Below are 20,017 nucleotides of genomic sequence, written 5' to 3'. Positions count from 1 at the left end.
CTATAATTAATATAGGTTAGTCATATATGTCTAGATATCCTTTTTTTTATTTACCACACAGTGTTTATAATGTGGATTTATTAGTTGTATACTGTTTATAACTGTAATATTTGAAGTATTTATTTTACATTATATTCACCAGATATAAGATGCTTACAGTATGTAAGTTACTGGTTTAAGCAAATTATGTCATTCTTAAAGCAAATATATGTAATACTAAATTAAGATTTTACAATAATGTGGAAAATTTTATTTATTTAGCGTATGGTAAATGTGGAAAATATAATAAGAGAACGCCTCATCTGTATGTGTTATCTTTGTCTGACATACAACATAGCAAATTTGTGTTCAGTAGTTCAAATGTAGTGATGTTAGCCTTAATATTAGAATAAACTAACTTATAATCAAACTTTAGTAGACAAACATTTTCTGTGTTCTTTTGGTCGGTTTTTTTCTGATATTTTAATATTTGAGTAAATTATATAAGCTATTACAATTACTTAAAAAAAAAAACTCATTGCTCGCTTAAAAATTAAAATATCTAAAAAAAAACTAACCCACAAAACACAGTTAATTTTCTTCTCTTTAAATATTATAGGTTAGTTTATTCTAATATTAATATAATACTAAAGCTAACATCACTACATTTGAACTAATGAATGCAAATTTGCTATGTTGTACGTATGTCAGACAGAGACAACGTACTCAGGTATGGTGTCTTCTAAAATAAAGTTTTGTGTGTATATACTTTTAGCATAAATAATTTATTTATAATTTGTTTTTATAATTTATTTTTACCAATTATTGGTATAATATGTACAATAATTTTTATGGAAAAAATCTAATACATATACATTTTTAGACTTGAACTTCAAACTTATAAGCTCTAAACCATTATGCCCTCAAATACATTAATTATAGTTATTGTGGTATTGAAAAAACAATATATCATAATAAATAATATCTAAAAACTACAATATTATGTATTTGAATTATTAACTATGATGAACTATGAATGATTGGTTTATTTATTTTACTAGATCCAGCTAATGATTCACTATGTTATGAAGCAGCTATTGATGTATCAGAACTCATTACAGTTGAAGATGTTATGGACTATGTGAATTTAGGACCCAATGGTTCTTTGATTTATTGTATTGAATACCTAGAAAAGAGGCTTGATTGGTTTTTAGAAAAATTGAGACAATTTAACAATTACTATTTATTATTTGATTGTCCCGGACAGGTACATAACTTAATATGCTGCAAGTTAATTTATGTTATATGTTTTAATTGTGATGTTAATTTAGGTAGAAATATATACCCACCATAATTCTATGAAAAATATTATGTCTGCTATTACAAATAAATTAGATTTACGATTGTGTTGTGTACAACTCATTGATTGCCATTACTGCAGTGATCCAGGTATATCTATTGATTAAATTTATGCAATGTAGATATTGCTATGTTTAAACTAAATTTAAAATTTTTATCCCAACAATCATTTTTGTCTGTATCATTACATTCATTCTGTCTTTGATAACAGGACTTCAATAATATTAATACTATTGCTGAGACACATCCGCATATACACATATATTAGTATATCTTTTTAGACAATACTAATTGATAAAACTTGGTTGAAGTATCTGTAGTTATTTATAAAATACGAGTAATTATATCTAATACAAAAACAATTTTTTTCCTGTCTGTATGAATCTATGTTAATATTTGAATGAAACTACACATCTACTTTATGTATTAAATTAATGATATTTAATTTGGCTTTCAAACACATCAATTTTAAAAATAACTTTTCTTTTAACTGAATAATAAATTAATGATTAACATGTTTAGGATTATGCGATTTTTAAAATATTTTTTTTATTAAATTTAAATAATCTCATTAACCTGAAATGACTTAACTAATTTCATTTTTTTGTATAAAGCAAAATGTACATAGTATATGTGTAATATGTTACATTATATTATTTTATAGTAATTCATTTTTCTTTTTTTAATTTCTAGGTAAATATATTTCGGCTCTTTTGATGTGTACATCTACCATGTATCAAATGGAATTACCTCATGTGAATATATTGTCAAAAATAGATGTAGCTATTAAACACAAATCCAAACTTTTATTCAATTTGGATTATTATACGGATGTATTGAGTCTTGACCATCTATTAAATGCACTGCAAAACGATCCCCTTACTGCTAGGTAAGTAAATATTTATTTTTAATTATTAAAATAATGTTATTAAATATATGTCTACATCTCCTTTTAAATTCATGCAATATTATACAATTAACTACTGTTAAAATCTTTACTCCATAGTAATATTATATTATAAAACTAATGTTTTTTTTTAATTTCATCTATAATTAATTTTGTGTAAAATAAACTATAGTAAACATAAGTAAGGATTAATTTATGAAAAGCAATTAATATTTGCATAAATTAATTAATTATAATATATATATATATATATTTTAATGTTGTAAAACCTGGAACATAGTTGAAACTTCGTTTTAAGTAGACTATTAGGGATTAAATTGTTAGTAGGTAATGGCACTGTATTTGTCTTAGAATCCTTCTGGGGTCACCTGTATCATTGCAGATAAATTTTAATTGAGAGAAATATGTGATGATCCAGAATACTAAAATAAAAATGTCAGTCAATAGTTTTGGACTGTTGGAATAGAGATATTATTATTAGTATGGGTTCCATCTTTTGAATCATAAATTAATACTTAAGTTTTTTTTATGAAAAATTCTGATTAAAATATTTGAATTTTGTTTATCGATAAATTATGATTTTGATAGACCAAAAATTATTGAGAATATGAGGGTTGTTGATGTGTGCATAGAGGATATGAAAAATCGAAATGAGTGGAGGTTTAGGATAAGGGTAGCTGAAATAATTTGAAAAAATATGAGGAAGAAAAAGATAAATTATGGTTTTGACTGATCCCCCATAAATCAATTTTAATTCAAACAAATGAAACATTAAAGTACGACACTTATTTGTATTTTTTCAGGGTGTTCCATTGGCTATAATTTAATTATTATAAATTCTAAAATATTTACTTGTGTGTTTTCTATAGATACCATCGATTGAATAAGGCTATAGTTAGTCTAATTGAAGGACAAAATATTGTATCCTTTGTACCTTTAAATGTGAAGGATAAACGAACAATAGAATTGGTGAGAAAAACCATTGATAGAGCTAATGGATACATATTTAGTCCAGAAGAAAATCAGAATGCGGAAATGCTTAACTCAGTAATGAAGTTGGATATCAATGATTTAACTCTTGATGTTTTAGAAGATTTACCTAAAACCGATTCAACAGAGATGATGCAAAATTGAACTTAAATTTTATTCCTAGTATTACTCTAAACATTTATATGATTTTTTTCTCTCTCTATATATAACTAAATAAAATAATTTTAATTAAAATGTATTATTTATTTCTTAGAAGAAAAATAAAATTGTATGCAATAATATTAAACCAAAAATTTACTAAGAGATGTGATATTCCTTAAATTGCATGCCAAAATAATAATTATGCTATAAAATACCAAATGTATACAAAGTATGAAAATTGCATACAAATATAATTTAAACCAGTTAAAGTATAAGTAATAACTGTATACACACTGAAGATTTTATTAAATTATGAATATTTTAATAAATTTAAGTACATAGAAAAGGTCATTAATAAAACATAAAGCTAAAAACTAGCAGAATAAAATTCTTTTAGAAAGATAACGAAATATGTTAAAAATCTGTTGGACAATTATGAGGATCTTTTCATATGTATACTGTTTGTATTCAATTAAAATATTTGATTTTATCTTGAAAATTATTAACAAAAAATAAAAAAAATACCACAATAAAATTATTAAAAACAATCAAAGTAAATAAAAATAATTGTAAAATAAATTAACAACAATATTGTTTATTATAAATTACAATTTACAATTAAACCAATTAAAAAATAATCCCTTTCAAAATGTATAATTAAGAGCTTATATAGTTTATTTTGATCACAGTCATTTTAAATTCTGCACAATAGTCATTGTTAATTATACATAATTCATTGATAAAGCCTTTTCGTAATTATCTTCTGTAAGATTACTGTTAGACAATATTGTATCAGAGCGAGATATGGAGAACCCAAGTAGCTCATTAACTGAATCTTGCAATGATGGCTGTGCTTCTTTCAACTGTTCATAAATACTATAAGCTGTTGTTAGAGCTTTATCCAAATCAATTTTTTCACATAAATTATTTACATGCTGAAATAACATTGATATAACATTAACTGTCACAAATAATAAATTAAATAATAATACTATTACTTTTAAGATTTCAGTGAGTCCATAATTTTCATTGATTATGATATCTTTCTCATTATCTAATATAGCTACGCATATTAAGAGATGGAAATTTGCACATGGAATATCTGTCCACAGTACCTCCCATAAACGCATAATATCAGAATGAACAAATTCTCGTTTAAACAAGACCAAAAGCCATCTAAAGCAAAAGTACATATTGCTGGAATCCATTTTTTTTAAATGATTTTCCAGTTTTGGTGAAACTGTTGTTAATAAATAGTGTAAATCATTTAGCTGTTTCTTCATGCCGGTTTGTTTTAATTCAAAATTTGTATTCTAAAGATGAAAGAGAAATAAGATTAGACTTAAATTTACATATTGCATGAAGTTAAATCGGTTTCATTACTTACAACTCTGTTCATAAAACCCACAAAACACCAAAATGATTCCACTTCATCACTGTTCATTATCATCAATATTGGTGATAATAAATCACTCATACCCTGAACATAACCAAGATCAAAATTATACATGACATAAGTCATTAAAACATTATGAAGTTTTGAAAGGTTTTTATTTTCTTCTCCGGCATAAAAATCAAGCGTTCTATCAGTTCTATAAACATCTTTATCTGTAGGTAAAAAATTAGCTATTAATTATTTTTAAAAAATATAAATATCGAAAATTACCAATTAGGCTTTTTCGGTCTCTATACATGTTGAATCTTGATACTTGGTCAAAAGACATATTCATCCACTGCACTTTCATTCTTTCATATTCAATTTTCTGTTGTTTATCAATAAGTAAACGTTGGTCTCGGGTAGAATTCCAAGGATAATACCCAAGTAAATATTTCCATACTTCGTGTCTTATTGAGTGTTCACAACCCTTTATAAAATTAAATTCAATATTTAAAATACTTAATACATTATTATGTACCGATAGTATACTCACTCCAAAGAAAATTATGTTTTTTATTTTATCTACATTAATGATACGTCCTTCATTATCCATAGATTGATAAAAAGTTGTTTGGTCTAATGGATTTCCTCTAGGCTTTATTTTTGGTCTGGGTGGTAAGACCGATGGAGGGTGATCTACCATGGTGTATTCATCATCTTCTTCTGCTCTATTTAATAGTTCTACCACTTCTTGGTCTGGTCTTGTATCTGCTGTCCGAGTCACTATATATTTAATTGCCGATAAATACCTATTAAGATCCAGTGACATTCTATAGGGATTTTTTTAATGTTAAATTTATATAAAATGTACATCTTTACTGGTTTACTATACTTGTAATTAACTTAATCACATAACAATTATTTTTTTAATTAGATAAAGATTTAACTATAAATGTATCAAGTTATAGAAAGGTTTGTTATTTATTTTTCATATATAAATTTATTATCATATTTAAAATAATAAATTAGTAAATAAATCAATAATTAATTTACTCACATAGAACATCACTAATTTTTGCAAATGTTTCATATGTTTTTTCTACAGGATTGTTTTGGAATCCACTAATGAAACTCCAAACTGTACTTGTAGGTGGTTGATCCGGAAATATTTTTAACTCTTTAATTGACTGACACAGAGGATCAGAATCTTGCCTTTCACCAAGTACTAAAATCACACCAGTAGGTCTGTGGTGTCGTATTTCTCTGATATAATAATTTAGATTAGTTATAATTGGACGTATAATTTTTTTAAATATTCAAATTTACTTTTCTGTATGAAGAAGTGTTTTCAAAGCTGTTACAAAATCATTTATCGGAGAACTTTCAAATAAAAATGTGACAAGTGAACCATTAGTCTGGAGTATTGAAATTTGATGTTTTTTATGCTTTTTCATTTTATAACTTTTCATTGTTGCCAAGTTAATTTTTATATCAATATTACGATCACCTAAAAATAAAAATTAAAAATATCATAGATTTTATTAAATATAATATCAAAATAAATATCTTAAAATTATTATTTAAAAAAAAATTATTTATATTTTTACAAGAATTTTTAATAACAAATATAAGAGAAATATATTTAGCAAGAAAAATATGAGTTTTGATCATTTTCACCAGATTATGAACTAATCCTTTACACTCAAATGAACATATTAATAACAAGACACTTCAATGTTTATCAGAAGTACTTATTATTAAAAAAAAAATCTTTAAAAATCTTAAACAATTTTTATCTATCAAGATCTAGAAATCTTATATTTACTTACTCTTATTTTTACCAATTTGCTTATACCCAGTATCAACTATATTCCATTCATCTGCATCAGGAAATACAGACATTTCTGTTGGTTTCCATTCAATAAACTTGGCAGTTTTCTATGCAATATATTAATAATTTAAGCGATTAAAAATGATAAAGAATTATATTTATCTATTTCAGCTATAAAATCTTACGTATTTCATAATTTTCAATAATCCTGTATAATGAGTCTCTGCATTTTTATGACTTTTTGATCCTTTATGTAACTTACTTAAGCTTTTTATTGCTACACCTTGTTGAACAAAATATTCCTAGAAAAAAAATAATAAATGAAACACATTATAAATAAAAAATAAATAATTCTCATTTACTGTGCCAAATTCTTCATCGGACGTAGTAGATTCAGAACTTCTACAAGTCGAATTCATTTCTGTGATAGTGTTTTTCTCATATAATACTACAGTACCAGGTCCAACTAAAAAATAATTGGAAAACATTGAAATTATTGAAATTATATTGAACAATAATAATATACTAAGCAATGAATATTTAATTTAAAATTGTCAATATTTATAAATCATAATTAGTCCTGATTTCAAGTTAGCTTAGGCATATCGTATGCACTATATTTTCACCATTGTAAAAATATTATCAACAACAATTTTACCTGCGTTATCATTTTCATTTGTATTGGTTTCAATAACGGTTGTATTAGATGTCATTGATTCCATTTTTCTCATTAAGAACAATATGCCTTTTAACAAATTAGACCTGTCTTTTTTATCTTCCGGTTCAGTTACCATTAATTTATCTACACGATTCATTAAATGACATAATTTTGCATCCACTGTTCTATATTGTTCACTGTACCTGTCCCCTTTGATGTTGTCGATCATTGTGTTGATGACTTGTAATTTTTTAACACACGTTTTCACCTCGCTTTTCACATCTAATGGAACATTGCTGTTGGTCACCATCAACGATTTACCTTCTACTTCGATCTTCAACAACCCTCTCAAAACACTTCTCATTTCGTTTACATTGTTCATTGATGCTATGCCTCTGGACTTTAACTCGTACGACAGTTCTTCTTCTTCCAGTTTGTTGACGTCCATTTTTATCTTTTAAAACTTATATCTAAATGAATAATGAAAAACAAAAAAAATACACATACACACACACACACACATGCACGCGCGCTCGTACCGTTCTATGATTACATACAAAACTGTAAAAGTGTAAATGTAACAGCAACAGCCTTGTAACATTAAGGTCACATCGAACCTGTTATTGTTCCTCTCTTTTTGATGTCAACATAATACGAACTATTACGAACAGCCATCTGCATGCATAATATTATGTACCCCTACTACATAGTGAAATATTTCAAGACGCGCATAGATTTGCGCCTCGTACACAATAGATACTATGAGCATATTAAACGTGTACCTGTTTCAGTTGGATTTAACGTAACTCACAATTATTTATCCCAACGTTGACCTGTAACACCGATCGTTAACATTTGTCCCAGGATCTTAATGATTTTCAATTCGGACACGAAATGCGACGACCAACAGGACGTGATGATTGTACACGTAGATGCAATACTGAACAGACCGTACAGAATGAAAATAATTGTCAAGAAAAAAAAAAAATTTAACGCAGTGAAATCGCAGTTATGTCAGTTCTATTATTGTACGGCGATGTTATCTCGCTAAAATGGAACGCACTACAAAATCAAAACAAAGCGAATAAAATATTGATAAGACGCTGCTGGTGGCATACTTCAATAGCCGGTATTATTTATTTATATGGTGTTATATATTACCGTAAAACAATTGCTTTTGGAATATATTATTTATTATGTATAGTATTTAATAAATATATAATAAATGAAGTTACCAGATTTAGAAATCCTTAAACAGAGACATCATATCGAATGACTTTTTTTTTCGATCCGTTCATATGGGAACCAAAATAAGTATTTTATTTTTAATTTAAATATTTATAAGCTAATACAGAATATATATTATTATTGATCATTGATTATATAACCGTAATATAATGATATAATGTATAATATTATTCTACGTTTTATTATTTAATAACAAATGTTATTTCCTCTCAGATTCTATTAACCGGTACAAACTGAATGATCGGCCGGGACACCGGGATATGCCTTTAAAATCGGGACTATCTTTGAGTTACGTAACAGTATTTTCATTATGTTATAGTAGCATCGATTACCGCGCGCTATTCGATCATTGATTTCTCCATGCACGTCGTTGTTGCTATTTAGGTATTTAAATATTTTCCATTTTCTTGAAACGATAATCATCTACTGCTATGTAGTTTATAGCTAGGTTTCTTCAAAATATTTCTAAATTTTTCTCGATTACACATTGTCCTACGGTTTTACTTGCTCTCAAGAGTTTAGATGTAGTATTTACGACTTCTTCTCTCGTCTCTCCCATAACTACAATGTCATTTGCGTACGCCAATACTATCGTTCCCCGCTCACTTCAATTTTTCGGTCATCCCATACTTCATGGTCTGTATGAATGTGGCGAGAAACCTGGCGAGAATTCTTAAGAAATCCGTTGGTGTGTAATAAAACAAATTAACAAAACAACATTATATTATACTTACGTCATTGGTGCACCAATAACGACCCGTATGGCACACCGCCGCATGGTTTGGAATCCAGGACACCTAGAAAATTTATCATACTGCTTTTTTTTCAAATTCAATTAGCCATTACCTAATATCGCGTGTGGCTGTCGCCAAGTCTGATTGTATATTATCACTAAGGCTTGAGACTTCTTGGAGTTTGCATGTTTTTAAATAATCATCAAAAACATAGCTAAGTAGTATAGCAATTTGTTTTGTAGCAATAAAAGTTTATTTTTAAAATTTATAGTTGCATATTTTGCATATTTGACCGTTTTTTACATTTTATAAGTGCATATTTGACAATTATTTATATAAAAGAGTAAGTTTTTTTAATTTTATAAAAAAATCTATGGATTTATTTCTTCATCTATTACTCGACTTGGAAAGCAAGGTGTGGTACTAACTGAATCCATTAAAAAAATTTTAACAACAAAAGAACATATGTTCTAAAAAAATTGAAAGATCTGCATAAGCTAAAGGATGACAAAATTAAAAAAGTTTTGAAGAAAAATGTTGAATTTGATCAACTACAAAAAAATATCGAACATTTTAAATGGACAAAATTAATCTATGGCCTGCAGATATTAGTAGTAGTGACCTACCATTTTTTAAGTTCGTACCAATAAGTTCCGTAGACGTGGAACGTTCCTTTTCTAAATATAAAAATATTTTCGCTGATAACAAGTGGTCGTTCAAATTTTCCAACTTAAGAAAATATCTTATAGTACAATGTAATGCTCACAGTAATAATTACTACATTACAAATAGAAAAATAGTATTAATTTAATTTATTTTTAAAATAATTTTAAATTTTTTAAGCAAAGCTTAATATTATTCTTTACCAAACTGCATAATAACCGAGTTCACACGACGTTATTCTTCTTATTACACCACTTTTATGTTTTTGTGAATTATTTCTTTATTAGGTTCTACGCACAATTTTTATTGCTTACTCCACTAGCGTCCATATTCGTGAAGGTTTTGTTCTAGGTTAACAAAGTCCGTATGCTAACCGTGTAAGAAGCCAGAGTAGTCCAGATCACGCAACATCTTGATGCCCAGGATCGTCATCATTCTATCGAAATTTTTAGTTAGTTCTTCAATGTGACTTGAATGTTTAGCATAAAACATTTATCCGGTTTCATATGAACTCGGTTGATCATTCCATCAGACCGACCCGATTACCAGGAGCTTCATAGAGAGGTTCTCCCTTTATCAAATTCTTATTACTGCACTTTAGCGTAAGATAATTTGCATATTTTGCTCCTACTGTTATATTATACAATCCTTTACTGTACACCCGTCATGTGCCTCACACATTGCCTATCGAACCAAAAGTACGGCTTAAGTACGGTTCAATACTCGTCCGTATTAAAGGTCTGTGGTGGTGAACAATTTTTTCTTCTTCTTTGGTCGAAGAAGTTGAACACAGTTATTTAACGATTTTAAAACATGTTTATACATTTTTAAAGACTTACACACTTAAATGCTACTACCTTGTTCAAACAGAAATATTTTTATTATGGTTGTCGCTATTTTCCGAGGAAATTAAATACCATTTTTTCTATACAATTTTACTATACTATTAATTATGATTTTATTAATTATTATGTGCTTCTCTATTTATGATAAATATTTATTGATTGTATGCATTTGAGTAAGTTCTACAAACTAATTTGCTTCACATATCGCATCAGCTGTGTAAATATTTACTGTCAGAGTCATGTATACTGCAATATTAACGAATAAAAACTAATCATTATTTGCAGTTGAAATTCGGGATAAATTCAAAATTCCTATTTTAAACATAAAAACGAAACAAATTTTATTCGTAGTTAATAAGGTTACACAAAATAAGGTTGAATGATTTCTACGGATACGATTAAAAAAATGATTGATGTCGAATAAAGTATAATATACGAGTGGGCATGAAAACACTGAAATTACATATGAAACCGAAAAACCATGTTTGCGTTCAACACCAGTATAACTATTTTCAAATGGTTGTTCGCATGACGTCTGCACCCAAAAATAATAATAAAAATTAATCAACTTCGAACTTGGCATCATTTGAAAACATTCGATTAATTCGATGCCAATTATTTTCTTTCGCTTTTTTTTCGAAACAAAATAATATTCATCAGTCCCAACTGTTTTATAATCAAATTGTTTTTTCTTATTCACCTTCCAACCATATTGTAGTCACTACAGATGTTTTATTTTCTAACCTTTACTTAATTAACGGCCGTACCACTTTGTCCACGTACTTACTATTTATGTACATACAACCGTGCTTTATGATTTAATTATATTATATACAAATAACTAGTTGCTTGGTCATGGTAGCTAGGCAGACATCGTTGCCTGGGTCCCGAGTTTTTTTTTTTACTCAATATACCACACACACGCACACAGATAGTACATCATGAGTAAGTATTTTCACTATCCCACTAGAAAAATGATTTCGTTACGCCTTTGTTGTTACGTATTTGTTTAAATTATAACTAAAAAACGCATTGCAGTTGAATTTTACGATTTCTATCATGCTCTTAATCAATTTCTGCTGCCACTGTTCCGTGATACTGATAATTTTATTGATGATATAAATATCGTTGTTCTTAATTATATCGTCTCCGTGGTTACATTTTTTCTCCTTTGTCTGTTTTGTATTCTTTTAAATCTTTAAGTTTTTCGACTAATCTCCACGATATTTTTACAATTTCATTAACATTTTCTTGATTACCAAATCAGTGCTACCGAGAAAAGTGACTGCATATCATGCAAAGGCACGTAGGACGTATTATAAATACGATGGGTACAAACAACTGTACATGATGTGAACAAATTAACCGTGGGTTAACTATGGTAAATAAGGACAAATAAATTAAGTATAATGAGTACAGAATAAACTATAAGTATCCGAAAAGTGATCATAATCGAAAATGCAATAATGTGATAAAATTAAATATTATAAATATACGTTATAACTAGGGATGGGCAAAATTGTTTGAACATTGATATGCGATGTATCGATACATCGATTTTTAAAATATCGATGTGTTCGATGTATCGGTAAAAAACTATCGATGTTTAAGAACATCGAAAAAATTTTTTTTCCCTCTAAAGTTGCATCTTTTGTACACCTTATTATCTGTACAGTGTATTATTTTCTTGATTAAATAATAAATTTAAGAGTTAAAATACTATTGTTTAACTTATATATTTTAAAAACATTAAATACTTATAATCAGGTCTCGTAAGTTCATGCATTTACATGTTTTCTTTGCTACATCGGAAAATATGCTAATTGAGATAAAAATCCGTTTCATAACAATGGTAATAAAAATCTAAAATTTAACAGAGCATGCTTTTGTATGTTTTGTGTGTATTGACATATTTGGCATATAGTTGATTTTTTTTGAGTTATTAGCGCATATAATTTTATGTAAATTCAGCAAAATCATTTTTCATGAAGTCAAAAAAAAAAAAAATGAGATTTTAATGATATTAAATTTTATAAGTTAAAAGCAGTATTACGAAAACAATGTTATTGAGCACCACTACCACTTTCCTCCTATTGACGAGTACATTGCAATCTATCTATTTTCGTCACAACGTGTGTTCATTAATTCTAATTTTAATAAAATGTAACCGAAGAAAAATTATAAAATGGATAGTTCTTATTATTTTTTAAAAATCCTTAAACGTTTTTTTTTCGTGCATAGTTAAGAATTTTTAATGCATATTTGATCAAATGTTACTGCATTATTGCATGCTTATTTATGCATTTTTTAGTGCATGAACTTATGGGCCCTAATTATAACTGTATAGTATATAATGTATAATAATTTTAATATAGGTCACAATAATATAATAATTTACGATTATTTCAGACTCTATCGATTATGATGGCACAGATAAAAATTTTGTTTGATAAGACGATGCACGATTTTCAAATGTTGTCCTCAAATCGGTGATTTTAAAAGTTTGAGACCTTGAAGAAATCATTTATGGTGCAGTGGTTTTCATTTTTAAGGTAGGCACATAAATGTCTATTTATAAATAAAATAAAAATTGTTTAAATAAAGCGTTTTAAATGTTGTTAATTTTGTTTGTAGGCTCCTAGAGGACCAAACTAAAACCATTATTTTAATATACTAAGTATAAAACTAAATGTTATTTAAAATATTGGGTGATTCTAAGTTTATTGCATGCGATTTATAAAAAACGCATATAAACAAATATACTCGTATACTGAAAGCACAATTATTTTTTTAATTTAGTGTGTCTTTACTAGTTTTAGCAGTAAAACGTATACATCTTCATATCTTAATTGTTTTTACGTAAAAAAAAATAATAACTAATGACTTAAGCTTAACAATAGTTCAATAAACTTAAATTCATAAATTTATAATTTATTTAAACTCAATTATATAGTTAGGTAGTAGTCAGTAACTTAAAAATGTACAGCATTGATTATAGCTAACAACTGCTAACTGCTAATAGTGAATAGGCGGACATTTGGTTGAATTTTTTTTTGGGGGGTGGGGGCTATAATAATTCAATATAAAATAACCTGCAGGGCTTTGCTTCCACACTCCCTTCTCATGCACAAGTAAGACTTATTACTATTAAAAATATAGATATGTTTAAATTGTATTAAAAAAACACTAATTAACAAAAATTTAAAAATAATTAATATTTTATTTTAATGACATTATTATTTGTATCAGCAAAGATATTCAAAATATCATCGCTTTTTATATTTGTCGATAAAGGTATCTTTTTCGATATATAGTATTGAAAGATCACTGAACTTATCTTGAACCAACGATGTCCTCAGTCAAGTTTTTATTTTTATCATTGCACTGAAACTTCTTTCGCAAGTCGCCGAAGTAATTGGTATTGTTAATGCTATTGTAAATAGTTTTTTATTATTTATTATTTTATGATTTTCAAAAAAACGAACAGATAATTATAAAAACAACGAATAACATTTCTAACAAAGTTTCAATTTTGGGGGACTACTAAAATATTTGGGGGGCTAAGCCCTCTCAAGCCCCCCTCAATATTCACCTATGTAATAGTGCTCACGATCGATAATTATCAACAGCTACCCCGAACTTTACAAAAGATGAAAAAAAAAATGCACAAATACTGACATTAAAGTCCGTCACAGCTACAACGATAGCGTAATAATATAACTGTCAAAAAGGAAAATGTATTGAGTACAGTGACCAACAGCCTCATAACATAAGTTCATTTTGAAAAAATCGTGAACAAACGTAATCATAACAAAACATAAAATTTAACATGTGCGCGATTACAAGTAAATTATGAAGTTTAAAGAATGGCTCAGCTCGCAGGATGAGCTATGCAGCCTCATCTCCGTGCGCACGCCTATGTCTGCAACAACCGTTGTCTGATTTTGTGCCACGTCCATTCTGTAATGACGAATGTATTGAAATCTACGAAAACACCTCGGGCGACCACCCTATCTGGATTTTCGTTTTTAGTAATATATATTATATATATAATACGTACGCCACAACCTTTTTTTTTGTCGCCATTCTTTTGGATCAACGGATTTGACAGGCAACGTTTTCCTCTCGGACTCGAGACAAACGCACAGAACAACAAACACCCCTGAATGTAGAACAACGCGATGCGTTGTCATAACGTTGTTGTATTACTAGAATTAAATAATAATAATAACGTCATAGATTCTATAAAAAAATTTTCCTGCTAAGAGCTATTGGTTTTGATTTGTGTTGTCCGTGCGGGTATCGAAATAGCCGTCATTTATTCTTTTTTTAAATGGTTTAAATTCATACGGTATACATTATTATAAAATATTTGTGCAGTATTTTACAATCGAATGATGCACATCATTATAACGAAAATCACTTTATCTATATTTAATAAGTGACCAGATGTTATCGATATTTAATATGGCAATGAAATATCGTTATTGTTCAAATTACATAGTGTTTTGTATTTGCTATTAGAGATTTTCAAACATAACATGATATCGACGAACAAGAGTTTTTCAGAGACTCTAAGAGAGATGTTCGGAGACTTTAAAGACAAATCGGACGCACGGGAGACGACAACTCTCGTCGTCGAATTTGTTCCGGTTGCGCCCAACAACATTCTGGTAGCAGAGTTGCGAGCGTCAGTGTGCAACAAGCGCAAACACCAAGCTGGGCGGGCGATACGCCCGGGAAGAGGATGCACCGGATTAGGATCCGTCGGAATGAAGTCAATCGACGGCGGTGGTATCGTAGAACACACGCATACCGTGATTGGATGGTCAACAATTTTTTTTCTTTTTAAAGATGACATCGCGAAAGTGGGTTTTTTTCAATCGCTTTATTTTTGTTCGTTGACACTTGCAGGTGATACGGTGATATTAGATGACTAGATAGACGATATCTTTCCAGTCTACTCTGTAGACCAGGTAGACTTTATTGTCCACAGCATGCGCTGACGCGATCAAGACGTCGTGGTCCCGGGTAAATCCGTCAATATGATTAACCGAACAGTAGTTATCAGGATTGGGATTTTATAGCACTTAAAATTGCATAAATATGCGTTATAATATTACCTTAAAAATCGCTAAATAAGCTCTAAAAATATGCAATAAAAACAACAAAAAAAAAAAAAAGGAAATGTATTATTTAATAATTTTGTACGAGTACACGAAACGAATGTGGACTGTATAAAACGAATTCTACACTCGTTCGTTGATAATCGGCTATTAGTAGATTTAGTAGAAATCGACAAAAAAAACCTCTAAAAAAATCAGCAGATAATAAAAATTAGAACCAAATAACTAAAATGAAATTATCATAATATTATATTATACCTACCTCTATATAATTGCTGTAATTGTACAGCGTTGCATCAGCGTAATCGATCTAATTTACTTAATCTATACATTTATAATTATCTTGAAAATTCGATTAATAAAAATCAAAAAACACGTTTACTAAAATACAATTTCATAAAATATACCCGATTTTGATTAAAACACAGGTAAAATGCAAAAAAGTCTCAAAAAATCCAAAAAAATCACTAAAAACTAAAAAATGCAAAATATGCAAAAAAAAAAGCAAAATACAATTTTTTATTCGAATTCTCTGTATCATGAAACACATTTTTAGATAACTCTCCTATTTTTTAAGCATCTCATAAGAAATATGCAAATGCTATAAAATCCCAATCCTGGTAGTTATATTAGGTAGGTCTTGGGTTTACATGACAAATAAAATACATGGAATATATAAAAAAAAAATGTCCCCAATAATTTCAGCCAATCAATAAAATCGTCAATTTTATTTATTGAGAAATCGTATGATAACAATGAGTTAAGCTCTTATTTTCGGTGTTTACTAGTTTTTTACTAGGGTCCCGAAGACCCTTATTTAGTCAAGCTAGGTTCCAGTGTTTTTCAGGTAGTACACTAGTTGGGTCCCACGATTTTACTAGTACTACTCTAGTTGGGTCCATAGAAAAAAATTTCACTTCTTATTTTTACAGATTTAGAACTATCAGTTATCTATAAATTACATTACACAAGTATGATTTTTTTTTTAAAAGTTTCTAATATATGGCATATATGTAATTATTAATTGAAAATTTAAATACTGGTGTATGGTAAATAAATGAATTAAATGATTAAACAATTTAAAAATTTAAATAATAGAGCTTTTACAAATTCAAATTTATTATTTTTTTTTAACATTATCAAGTGTATCAGTACTTGTAAGTTACAAATTTTATTGTTGTAGCGGTTGGACTGAACTAATATGTTATGGTTTTTATAGTCGGACTGAACTCGTATGTTATTTTTAAAATCGGACCCAATTAGTTATTTATCTTTATCGTGAATGTTATCTGGGACCTAACTTGAATATGTCCCGTATTTTAAATATAAGTTTGGATTACAAATGGTAACCGAGAAGTAATTAAATAAAATGAAACAATAACGATATATGTATAATAGTTTACACCGCTAATTATCCTCAGTTATTAAATAATATTTTAATAATACCCAAGTAAATGTTTTTTTTTTATAAATCTAAGTATGTATAAGGCCTGGAAAACTCTCAAGTTCTTAAAGTTTTATGAATGGGAATCATTTTTCATCGTAGTTTTTTTATAAAATTAAAAATAAAAGGTTAATAAAGTTAACAGAAACTGAACATTTTCGTCCAGGTATTGGTTTCCTAAGAAAATCTGCAAGCCGACTAACCGAACACGGTAACCGATAGCGGAACAGACGTATCTCTAACATCGCGGTATCCTTTTCTGTTAGCTCTATATTGAATGTAGCATTGATGATCCGACACGTATGGCTCTTCTACTGCTACGACTGAAGATATTGCACGACCGATTACCAAGTGTCGGTCACCTGAAATACAAAACACATCGCCAGTCATCACGTTCATCAACGAAGCTTTGGTAGACGAAGACTCGTACAATCGTTTGGAGTTCATCACGTGTTATGGTTATTCATGTACAGAAAAAGAAACCGGCAAAATTCGTATAATAACATGATGTGCGCGGAGAGTTATTCGCAGAATAGAAACTACTCGTATCTATTGTTTGTAATGGCTCGTTATTATTTCCATTGTTGCTATTGCATCGACGTCAAACGAGTGATTTTATTTTTAACGACCAACAGAGTAATTTATTGAATTCAATAAGTTGATTTATAATTTACTGTTGAAGTATTGTGCTAATTTTGAATTTTAATGTTGTTTACATTTTAAAACCTGTCACTTATTTCCTACGAATATAGGTATAAGTGAAATTTTGTTTTATAATAATAAATTAATTTATTGGTACAACTCCACGGTTTGTTATTAAATTGAATTTAAGTTGTTAAATTATAGAAATACAAGTGGATATTGTGTCATTGTGAGCATGAGTATCCATAAAATAAATTTCCTGTTTTAAAAGCTGCCCATGATTGTGGCCTGGTAATGATTTGAAATGGCCTGCAATCAATTTGGTTCCAACAATAAAAAAATTTAAATGACGTCCTTGTGGACCGATATAAATTTAAAATCACGGTGGGCCGGAAAGTATCAATCCGCTGCTGTGTAAGTACATTTTGTAAATTGGATTAATTTCTATAAACAAATAATTTCAATAACGTTCTTACAACATTTGTCGTAACTTGATCGTCTATTGGGCGCACAAAATGTATTTATTATTAGCTTTTTGAAATTTATATGCCCCACCCCCCGTCAGTTCAAAGGCGAGGGGCGCATCACTGTTACCGGCAAGAATAAATCAGTCAGCCTTTGCTGGTATTTTTCAAACTGTCAAAACATTATCATATTGTAATATTAATATCACGGTGCAGAAATAACGCAAGCTTGGGCCCGGAGTAGGTGGCAACTATTGTTTTGACAAGCGTCACGCGCGTGTGCTGCGTAAATTTTTTATTTTTGTTTTTCCGGCCAAAAAACCTCGTCCCGAAATAAAACGTTATTGCAACCACTCCAATTATAGAGAATGACTAATGTACGTTTCACCTGAACACTCGACTCCGTCCCTCTTCTCCGAGAAAAATAATAACATGATATATTTCGATCGCGACGGAACATTTATAGACTTATACTTGTTACTTACCCTTTCCCCCACTTTTTAAAGTTATAACAGTTCTGCGGACGAGATGGTTGTGCGTTCGGGAGTAAATGTTGTTGGGTGTATTTTTTATACACTTCGCGTTTTCTATGTGTATAGGTGACAAGGAAACCGAATAGACCGTTGCAAGTGAAAACACGCGTTCAGATTGGTAAAAAAAAAAAGAAAAAAATCGTAGGACCACGAGGAAACCACAGGAGCCGTATCCTACTGTTCATTTTACTAATTAAACAGTGATCAAATAATAATAGAGCCGTGGCGAGTTCGTGACCTCTACCTGCGCGTTCGATGTGTTTATCTTAAGGCACGGGTTCCGAAACATTTCATGGGGGAATGGAGCCAGGTTTCCTTATCCGTTGGTCATACAGTCGACAATGCATAACAATAAGTGCCGGGCAATGCCTTATAAACCAATTCATATGGAAACACATCATTCGCCCCTAACTCCTACACTGTCGCTCTACGGTGAGCAACTACGTGTATGAAAACGTGGTATATGCTGTTCGCGGATACATTTATTAGTAATACGACTACATTCTATACATACACATACGTTCCTCCTGCCCGCCGAGCATGTTATAAACAATTTAAAGTCCAGGACGCGACAACGTGTGACAAACGATTCGATTAATTTCTCTCGAACAGCTTGTACAGTACACCCAGAGCCAACTGTGCACAGTGCTGCATGACCGATAGGTTTTGTAACAGTAACGAACAAAGAGAAATCAATAAGGAAAGATTGTCACGGATTTAATCGTGTACGTCCGACGTGCAACAGGGGCTGTCAGAGTTATAGAGATAATTCCGTGCATCTGGTGAAAATAAAAAAAATTATAATCCTTGACAGTTCAGGACACGCATGTTCGTGTTGCTCTGACGTAAATACTTTGGAAGTCTTCGTATAACTTCTGTCAAGAGATTATTGTCCATCCGGATGGCATCGGTTGAATGCGCCCCGTTTCAATTTGCGTGTGCAAATTCGACGCAAACTCGACGGGATCGTTTCACAATACAAACGAGTATACAGTGTTCAAGTACAAATATATTTATTATTATGACATTGTTCAGAGACGATACACAATTGTTGAGAATAATGCACTGGAAATGT

At 29.3% G+C, this 20,017-nt stretch overlaps 2 protein-coding genes across 3 annotated transcripts; one reads left to right on the top strand and one right to left on the bottom strand.

Annotated features, from left to right (window-relative positions):
- Window positions 1-6: 6 nt before the first annotated feature.
- Window positions 7-3,433, top strand: LOC112690474 (GPN-loop GTPase 2). Its single transcript, XM_025564492.1, has 5 exons — window positions 7-15; window positions 1,041-1,246; window positions 1,311-1,428; window positions 2,032-2,227; window positions 3,115-3,433. The coding sequence occupies exons 2-5, from the start codon at window positions 1,112-1,114 to the stop codon at window positions 3,377-3,379; spliced, it is 714 nt and encodes a 237-aa protein (XP_025420277.1). The 5' UTR covers window positions 7-15; window positions 1,041-1,111; the 3' UTR covers window positions 3,380-3,433.
- A 597-nt stretch (window positions 3,434-4,030) lies between these two features.
- LOC112690475 (TBC1 domain family member 15-like) lies at window positions 4,031-8,019 on the bottom strand. 2 transcript variants are annotated; one of them, XM_025564493.1, is made up of 12 exons: window positions 7,783-8,019; window positions 7,244-7,713; window positions 6,948-7,051; window positions 6,771-6,887; window positions 6,584-6,692; window positions 6,081-6,261; window positions 5,812-6,017; window positions 5,308-5,537; window positions 5,043-5,241; window positions 4,764-4,984; window positions 4,375-4,689; window positions 4,031-4,311 (listed from the first exon to the last, which is right to left on the bottom strand). In XM_025564493.1, the coding sequence occupies exons 2-12, from the start codon at window positions 7,689-7,691 to the stop codon at window positions 4,099-4,101; spliced, it is 2,343 nt and encodes a 780-aa protein (XP_025420278.1). In that variant the 5' UTR covers window positions 7,692-7,713; window positions 7,783-8,019; the 3' UTR covers window positions 4,031-4,098. The 2 variants fall into 2 exon arrangements, with proteins under 2 accessions (XP_025420278.1, XP_025420279.1); XM_025564494.1 differs by lacking the exon at window positions 7,783-8,019 and having other exon boundaries at window positions 7,244-7,387; window positions 7,447-7,538.
- Between the last annotated feature and the right edge of the window lie 11,998 nt (window positions 8,020-20,017).

The sequence above is a fragment of the Sipha flava genome, unplaced genomic scaffold, assembly GCF_003268045.1.
Source record: "Sipha flava isolate LNK unplaced genomic scaffold, YSA_version1 50657_pilon_pilon, whole genome shotgun sequence".
NCBI classification, from domain to species: Eukaryota; Metazoa; Arthropoda; class Insecta; order Hemiptera; family Aphididae; genus Sipha; species Sipha flava.
Note: the sequence above shows the minus strand (reverse complement) of the source record. Positions and strands in the feature narration are given on the sequence as shown.

Excerpts from the sequence above, each read along its gene's own strand:
- LOC112690474 (XM_025564492.1), top strand. The coding sequence starts at position 1,112 with ATGGACTATGTGAATTTAGGACCCAATGGTTCTTTGATTTATTGTATT. Across the intron at positions 1,429-2,031 it reads CCATTACTGCAGTGATCCAG|GTAAATATATTTCGGCTCTT; the intron begins GTATATCTATTG and ends TTTAATTTCTAG. Across the intron at positions 2,228-3,114 it reads AACGATCCCCTTACTGCTAG|ATACCATCGATTGAATAAGG; the intron begins GTAAGTAAATAT and ends TGTTTTCTATAG.
- LOC112690475 (XM_025564493.1), bottom strand. The coding sequence starts at position 7,691 with ATGGACGTCAACAAACTGGAAGAAGAAGAACTGTCGTACGAGTTAAAG. Across the intron at positions 6,262-6,583 it reads GCAAATTGGTAAAAATAAGA|GTGATCGTAATATTGATATA; the intron begins GTAAGTAAATAT and ends TTTTATTTTTAG. Across the intron at positions 5,538-5,811 it reads AAAAATTAGTGATGTTCTAT|TGACTCGGACAGCAGATACA; the intron begins GTGAGTAAATTA and ends TTAAATATATAG.